General features: G+C 40.8%; 1 protein-coding gene across 1 annotated transcript; it reads left to right on the top strand.

Moving 5' to 3' along the window:
* Positions 1–2,478: 2,478 nt before the first annotated feature.
* On the top strand, positions 2,479–8,785 carry paox1 (polyamine oxidase (exo-N4-amino) 1). Its single transcript, XM_027001348.2, has 8 exons — positions 2,479–3,024; positions 3,243–3,392; positions 3,716–4,136; positions 4,630–4,823; positions 5,330–5,579; positions 5,730–5,842; positions 6,047–6,204; positions 8,312–8,785. The coding sequence occupies exons 2-8, from the start codon at positions 3,245–3,247 to the stop codon at positions 8,495–8,497; spliced, it is 1,470 nt and encodes a 489-aa protein (XP_026857149.2). The 5' UTR covers positions 2,479–3,024; positions 3,243–3,244; the 3' UTR covers positions 8,498–8,785.
* The last annotated feature ends 47 nt before the right edge of the window (positions 8,786–8,832 follow it).

Genomic DNA, 8,832 nt, shown 5'->3' with positions numbered 1-8,832 from the left:
ATGCCTTTCTCTCTGGCATGCTGCAGTTCATACAAATAAGACATGCTAGTCTGGTGATGCACTGACTGTAACAGATGACATGACTGGCTGTACCTTCCTCCTGTGTGTATGTGAGAGAGAGAGAGAGAGAGAGAGAGAGAGAGAGAGAGAGAGAGAGAGAGAGAGAGAGAGAGAGAACAAATAACCTCACAATGGGTCCAGTGAGAGAATACAAATGTGGCATTGTTGGTGGCACATATTTTTGTCTGCTGCAGTAGGAGAGTGAAGGCACCCACACATAGTCCTGGTCCTCCTGTGCTTTTTGCTCTTCACTTTGACCACTTGGAACTTGTGTAGCTGGTGCAGCAGATACCAGAAGCTCTTAGAATTGAAAATAGTCACAAGGGTAAAATGGATACTGGACGAGGAAGAAAAAAAAAATCAGAAAATTGCAAATTCTTGCTTAAATGTAATAATTAAGAAAGGTTCTACCATTTGAATCTCTCCTGTGTGTGTGTGTGTGTGTGTGTGTGTGTGTGTGTGTGTGTGTGTGTGTGTGTGTGTGTGTGTGTGTGTGTGTGAGTGTGTGTGTGTGTGTGTGAGTGTGTGTGTGTGTGAGTGTGTGAGTGTGTGTGTGTGTGTGTGTGTGTGTGAGTGTGTGAGTGTGTGTGTGTGTGTGTGTGTGTGTGTGTGTGTGTGTGTGTGTGTGTGAGTGTGTGTGTGAGTGTGTGTGTGTGTGTGTGTGTGTGTGTGTGTGTGTGTGTGTGTGTGTGAGTGTGTGTGTGTGTGTGTGTGTGTGTGTGTGTGTGTGTGTGTGTGTGTGTGTGTGTGTGTGTGTGTGTGTGTGAGTGTGTGTGAGTGTGTGTGTGTGTGTGTGTGTGTGTGTGTGAGTGTGTGTGTGTGTGTGTGTGTGTGTGTGTGTGTGTGTGTGTGTGTGTGTGTGTGTGTGTGTGTGTGTGTGTGTGTGTGTGTGTGTGTGTGTGTGTGTGTGTGACAGGGAGGCAAAAGGTGATACACTGTTGTAACTGGACAGTCCTGCACTGACAAGCCACTCCAGCTCACAGTGGGAAAACTGCACCATGAGAAAACAGAACTAATCTCTCTCAAATCCAGCATGCCTGAAAATACACAGTATACGCTTCTCTCATCTACCCATGCCTTAGGCTGTAAAAATGCCTAAACACTATCTAAACTTGTCTGAACTGACAATGCACACAGAGATAGAGATCGCCAGCGAAACCCCAGTGCTACTTATACACAAGTGCTCTGGGTCAAAACAACAACAAAAACCAACGTGAGTAGTAGCGCGTTCACAGTCTGGCCAGCCTGTGCATTGTCTCCAACATCTGTGGCTTACAACAGACCTCCCCACTCCCCCACAGACATCATCTATCACTCACACTCACCTGCTAGCTGGGTGTGCCTCCCCCGAAGCCCTGTTGGAAAGTGAGACTGCACACAATAACATGGAAAGATGATAAATTGCACCCATGATGAATTGAAGTCACAGTAAGGTCACCGATTCTTTCAGCTCCGGCTCAGTAAAAGGGTGGCTCCAACTGTGACAAAGGGGAATTACTGGCTTCACTGCCGACTCTGAGCACTGCAGGAGAGTGCAAACAGACAAATGATGCAAAATCATATAAGTAAATACATAGATAGTTAGAAATTAAAATTGGAGCTGTAATTTCAATTAAGTTTTATTGCATGCATGTGTTTGCAAGTGGAACACATCTGACAGACTTAATCACTTAAGATAGATTTGAATACATTTAAGGTAAAATTGGCTGATTTGGTACTAGGAACAATTGATGCAGAATATGGTACTTTAGCCACAAAGTGTAAAAGAAGTAATGTTTGTAGAGATCAGTTTGTTTGATTAGTCGATGATTAGTCATAAAACATCATTCAGCATAGGTGCACTATAACGATGCTCGTGAAACCAGTATAAACAGTACAAAGAGTACGGATCATGGACTACACTTTTCTGAAATGATGAACATCACGGGCACAAATGTAAAATATAAATAACCCCATGTTTAATTTGTCACTGGATCAACCTGCTCTCCTAAATCTCCTTCCTTCCATTTCAGATTTCCAAATATACATATAAACAAAATAAAAATAATATTAAATATTTAATGTCAAAGTATTTTGTGAAATATTTCATATCAAGTTCAATACCAGCGTGTGTGGATGGTGAGTGATGTTAGAATTACCAGTGAAGCAATCCCAATTTACAATGTTATGCTTGTCATCTTAAAGAGTCATAATGAACCATATTAGTGAAGCTCATAAGCCCACCAAGAATCTTTGGAAAAACTTTGTAGAGTGCAACCCCACTGAGCTAATGAGCAAAAGGCTACTTTGATGAATTTGCTCTACTGCTTGATGGCACAAGCTTAAAAGAGTGGCAGCCTGAACAATTCAGTCTATAGCACTTGGTAAACGGATCTGATGACGTCACACAGCGCTCATCGTTCAGAGGGTTCTCCTCTCGTCCCAGTGAGCTCGTCTCATCTCTCCGCCGCGTACTAACCTACAGACGACGGCGGGAATACTACTTCCGCTCCCTCTGGTGACTAATCTGAAGATTTGCACAGGCCAAATCAACCCTTCTGCAGCGCCTGAGCCGATTTATATGTGAGAACATTCGATTGTCTAAAGAGGACAATAAGATAAATGGTTCCCTCTCTGTCAGTACTGACTCGTTAAAGTTGGTGGGCGGTAGGAACATTAAGGGCTCCTTCAACGGTCACAGTGAAACATGACAAGAAATCGCTGCTGTAATTACGAGGGGGTCCTTTTCTGTACACGCTAGGCATCGTAACGTTTAGAACCGTTTTTGTCTCGCAAAACGGAAAACCTTTCTGATGTAAAGAAAAAAGGTTAGGAAACTGAAAATCGGAGCCGCCCCCAGCCAACAAGGAAGTAACCGTAGACCAGCACGCTGAAGAAATAAAGCCGTGCGCTGTGACGTAACCGTGTGTTATATACACAACCATCCAAGGCGCCGGGGACGCGCGCCTCTCCGCCAGCTTTAAGGTGAGGCCGGCATATCATAATTTAGGACGGAGAACAGAATCTGGCATTTTTGGGCATATGCCCTAGAAACGGGACGCATGGTCACCCTACTTTAGGCTACTTTTGAAGAGTTGTAACGGTTGTTATAGCCTTAGGCTCCTACAGCAAGCGTTGATAAATAGTCTTCTGGTGTTTTTCGTACGTTATACATTGTTAAACATTTGCTTCCGATGCCCCAGTGATGATGCACCAGCCGCGGATAGTGGTGATAGGTGCGGGTATGGCTGGACTCGGCGCAGCCACCAAGCTGAAAGAGCTGGGATTCACCGAGCTCACCGTCGTCGAAGCGTCCGGACAAGCTGGAGGACGAATTGCAAAAACAAATATAGGTGAAGTCCACGTCATGCATTCAGAGCATACACAATAGCATATACACAGAGCATATATCACACACAAAAAAAAATAATTCGGCGTTGGGCAAGTGGATATTATAACAATATACTGAGCACATGATCGCGTGCGCACGAAGTGGGTTTCACTTCTTATATTGTGCATGAACAGCCTGCACGTGATGAGCTATTTTAGTTCAGCTATGTGCAAAAGATAAAAACGAACAGCATAAAAGCAATGAATATGGAATCTCATTTGGCACTGTTTTAGGGACCTGGCCTGTTGTTTTGGAACGTCTTCTGCATTTGTTTGTTTTGCACAGGCAACGCATGGGTTGACAGCGGAGCACAGTACATTCACGGTGCATCTGCAGAAAATCCAGTTTACTGTCTATTTAAAAAGTATAGCCTTCTCAACCAAGTGCCTGAAGAGGGCAAAAGCACATTTCACAGAAACAACGAACACAAAGTCAACGAGGATTTCGCTGAACGTGTCTATGCGGCTGGCGAGAGAATCATTCGCCATCGTGGTTCTAGCACGGAGAAAAGCATAGGAGAGCACTTTGCAGAGGAAGCTCACGCTGTCGCCGAGAGCTGGCAAGATGATGAGAAGGATGTCCAGAGTATCCTTGCCTTGGTTGGAAAAGACCTTCTGGTTGATACTGGAGCCTCAGACCTTCACAAGATCTCTTTAGCTTCATGGCAGTATTACATCAACATGGGGGATGACCTCAATGTGGAGGGGTATGTTGTACAGCAACAACCTGCTTTATTAGACACTCCATCACTGCACCTATCTTGTATTTTTTAGGTTCAGTTTGTCAGCCACACAGTTGCCCTTCATCACTAGTTTCTGACCACAGGACCATTAGTTGGTTAGTTTCTGACCACAGGACCATTGCTGGCTAGATTATTTTGTGGGTAGCTGGCAATTCTGATCCCATCATTGACAATGACATGGTAGTGGTATAGCAGATAGTAGTGGGTGTCGCAGTGATGCCGGAGCTTTTACACGTTAAAGTCTCCTGCTGGATTTTGGATGGCCAAACTCAGCAGAGTTCCTAGACATTGATGATGAATTAGTGGATGGATAAAACCAATGACAACTCTAACTGTACACCTACAATGTGCTTCAAATAAATAAAAAAAATAATTCAAACATTGAAAAAAAAAATCTAATTATTATTTTGTGCCTTAGTTGATTTATTTATTTTTTAAATATGTTTTCCTTTCTCAGGCTTATGTTTCAAATGGTGGAAAACCTGGTGGAGGACCTCCCCAAGGAGCGATTACTGCTGAATAAAGCAGTTGGTAAGATCGAGTGGGACGGGTCTTTCTCTGACATGGAGGGCCGGGGGTACCCTGTACGTGTGGTGTGTGAAGATGGAGAGGAGATTCTGGCAGATCATGCAATCCTCACCATCTCTCTAGGTGAGTTGTTCAGTTCCCAGATAACAGTATGTATAGTTCACAAAATGTGTCTGAATTTCATAATTTAAGTTACCAACTGTGGTCTGTTGCTATGGCAAGAATGATAATTAATTCATCTGAATCTTGTAGTGTAGAAGAGATCTTCACAATGCCCAATATGTGGTTTGATATTTCATTTATCTTAGATAAGATAAATTGGATAATGGCTAATATCGAATCAGCTCTATATTGCTATAGCAGTGTGGCAGTCTGACACCATGGGTTGGTGTTTACATAATCTCTGTAAATTGTTGTAAATGTTTATTTTTTAGGAAACACGCAGCTGGTCACTGCTTTTGAAGCACTATCCTTGTAATATGTTCACATTAACATATTGGGGTGTAAATTATTGTAATGATGATATATGATCATATTGCCCACACATGCTTTTGTGCAATGTTCTGAAAGGATACGTTGCAACACACTGTATTCTGCACAGACTTACAAATCATTTTTATTTCTCACAGGCTGCCTAAAAGCTCGAGCAGCTACTTTCTTTAGCCCAAGTCTCTCATCGGAGAAAATGGAGGTGATTGAGAAACTATGTTTTGGAAACATTGCCAAGATCTTTTTGGAATATGAGCAAGCATTCTGGGCCAGTGATGTCAGGAGTATTAGTCTTATTTGGGACAATGACAATGTTGCATCAATATCCACCAGTCGAGCTGAGTGGCTGAGATACCTGCAGCTGTTCACCGTCATGAGGCCTAAGGAAAAGTAACTGCTGTGTTGAACTATAAGACAATGATGATGAGGAATCATTTGTAATGCCACCTATATTCTTTAAGAAATTCTACCTTTAACATTTAAAATGACGTTGATTTTAAGAGAGAAATTTGTACTGCTGTGAATGTGTGTGTTTTTTAGGTTTGGTAATATTCTGATTGCTTGGTGCCCTGGAGACGTAGCCGATCTTGTTGAAACTATGAGAGAAGAAGAATTATCCAGTGCCATCACTGAGCATCTCAGGCTCTTTACTAGTACATCAGCAAAGCACCACCATTCAACTTTAAACGGCTGTTTGACAGCTTGCTGATTAAAATACATCAGAACACACATTAAATACCTTAAAATACACCAGTCTCTCTCTCTCTCTCTCTCTCTCTCTCTCTCTCTCTCTCTCTCTCTCTCTCTCTCTCTCTCTCTCTCTCTCTCTCTCTCTCTCTCTCTCTCTCTCTCTCTAGGAAATCCAACTATTCCTCCACCTCGGACAGTTCTATGCACACAGTGGTGTAGTAACAGCTTCATCCGTGGTTCTTATACTTTCATCCCTGTTGGTATAGATGGGAAAGTCATGGATATCCTTGCACAACCTTTGGTGGGCACAAAGAACCCCAGCAAGGTAGAAGTTGCGCATTTATATATATTACACACAATATTATTTATTTATTTATTTTCTTTACACACACAACTACAAAGCCTACATCTATTTTCAGTCTAACACTAAAGATATTTTCTGGCATTTGAGTTTACATGCTTATTTTAATAAAAATGACCAGGATACTCTGTACCCACATAATACCAATAGTGGAAAATTTGATTTATCTAAATGTAACTCAGCCTTCTTCATGTCTTCATGAACACCACCTGCAGGGGAATTTGAAGCACTATTTTTTATTATCTATGAAAGAGAAATTGGTAACCTAAATTTCAGCAAGCCTACAAAAAAACTAATTTACCAAAGGAAGAAAATACTCTGCACTTAAACGTGTAAACCACTGAAGTGACATTGTTATTAAACCAGCTGATGAGGATGGAGTTGTTGTCATTTGGAGAAAAGACCTTTACAAGGAAGAAGTGATCACTCCAGTTTTTTTGATACCAGCTTTTATAGGTAGAACAGCTCTGACATCCCTCCAGCCTCAGCCTTCCATTCACATGCCAGTTCAGCAGAATACCTTCCTAATACTTGCTGTATCGGTTTCCATCTTCTCCCTAAAGGACAATAATCCTGATGTCCTACTGTATCTGCTTGTTCCTGCCCAACAGATATAATATGACAGTTTCTGGATGACCTTTTTCAACCAATTGTTCAGTCCTTACCTACATATGTTAGACTTTACCCTTTCTGCAAGTCCTTGAATACCTAAAATGTGCTACAAATATGCTACAAAAACAGAGTCTTCCCTAATGAAGGTGGCTTGAAGCATTTAAAGCATTTTCTTGATACAAGATCTGAGAAGAGTCCTCCCACAGATATTCTCTTAAGACAGTTGGAACTCGTGTTAACTCTGAACCGCCTTCACCTTTGACTCCCAGTACTACTCAAAAAGAACAGAAGTTAGTATTTGTTGAGAAACATTTTTTGAGCAATATACTGGACATGTACCCTTAGTATTTCTGAGCTACAATGATGACATGTTTGTACTGCTGTTATATGCTTGAACTCCCAACTGTTGATTTTTTTTTTTTTTCTCTCTCTTCCCCCATCCTTACTTCCACCCAGCTGTAGAATATACATATAGTGCATCCTGGCATGAGGGCCGTTTAAGATGTTTCACATGAGTCTATATTATCTATTGCAACCCTATAGATTCTCATTCTTAGTTGCGGTACACTTCTTCACATTCCAACGCCTGTGAAAACTCCATCCCTTACTCAGACACAGACTTAAGCACTTTCTGCAGTGAGAATGAAGACTCCCATCAGAGAAGTAGAGAACAGTATGAATATTTTCATAACCGTTTTCCTAAGGAAGTTTTAGATGATGCTTTTGCGCGTGTTTTATCTGTTCGTGTTATCTGTTAATAGGTCAGGATGCACTGACCTATAAACAATCTACTGCTAAGATAAGATTTCCTTTGGTTCTCATTTATCATCCTACAAACATAACAGTGGCCAATATTACAATTAAATGCTGTAGAATTCTACAGGATGATGCAGAGACTTCATACACTTTTTAAGGATCCTCCACTAATCTCAAGAGTGAGATAAATGACCATTCAGATAATTGTGGTACTGAAATGATCAATTGTCATCACCCAATCTTCCTCATGTAGGAGTTGCAAGAGATGTAATCAGCTTTACTTTGGAGAAACCAAGACACAGCTTGCTGATTGGTTTGTTGAACAACTTTGGACAATCACAATAAAGGATTTGTTGCTTCCAGTGACAAGGCATTTTAATACTAATGGATATTGGTGGAATTTCTGTTTTCATTGCTAGTTGTGGAAGCAAAGGAATTATGAATTAGGAAATTCAAAGAAGAAGAAAAAAACTCTCTCTCCATCTATCTATATAACATTTTCAAAATATTTTCAGACTGTTTTCAGAAACATAGTTATCCTGTCTGAGTAGACATTTTTAAAAAACAATGTTAGTCATTATAACACATGTAATGGTAATTTTTGTTTGCAAATATGCACTCAAGAAAAATAAAAAAATGTCCTAATTTTCCTTCTAGTCATGTCGGTGACAATTTGAATAGAATTAGTTTATTTTTGTGTTAGGCTCTACAGGTGTTGTTTGCTGGAGAGGCAACCATGAAGACTCTATACAGCACAGTGCAAGGAGCTCTGATGTCAGGACACAGAGAAGCAGAGAGACTCGCAAGGCAGTATGATAGGACAGCGCCCCCTGCTGGTCACTGTGACACAGTAAAAAAAGACCTGGGAGTCTGTCACGTCCCCCAGTAACACTGGTGCTGGAAGACATGGTGCTTAATCTTAAACCAACCAACCAATAAATCATTTTACTCTTTTTTATGTGTGTGTGTAAGAATGTTTAGATTTTTTAAAGTTATGTAAGACGCATTGAATTTCAGATGTAATTGGTGAATTATGCAATTATATAATAATATTGTATTGAGGCATAGCTTTAAATAGTTACATTTGCTTGATCATTGTCATTACTAGATGAGATATGTAAATTTGCTGAACAGCTTGTGGCGTTGCAACAAAAATAAAGGGATATAAATATTCTAAGCAAATCTTTGTTAATTTTACTTGTTATTAATTTTCCGCGAATAGTA

Source organism: Electrophorus electricus, chromosome 23 (assembly GCF_013358815.1).
Source record: "Electrophorus electricus isolate fEleEle1 chromosome 23, fEleEle1.pri, whole genome shotgun sequence".
NCBI classification, from domain to species: Eukaryota; Metazoa; Chordata; class Actinopteri; order Gymnotiformes; family Gymnotidae; genus Electrophorus; species Electrophorus electricus.
The sequence above is the reverse complement of the archived record's forward strand: the minus strand, read 5'-3'. Positions and strand labels throughout refer to the sequence as shown.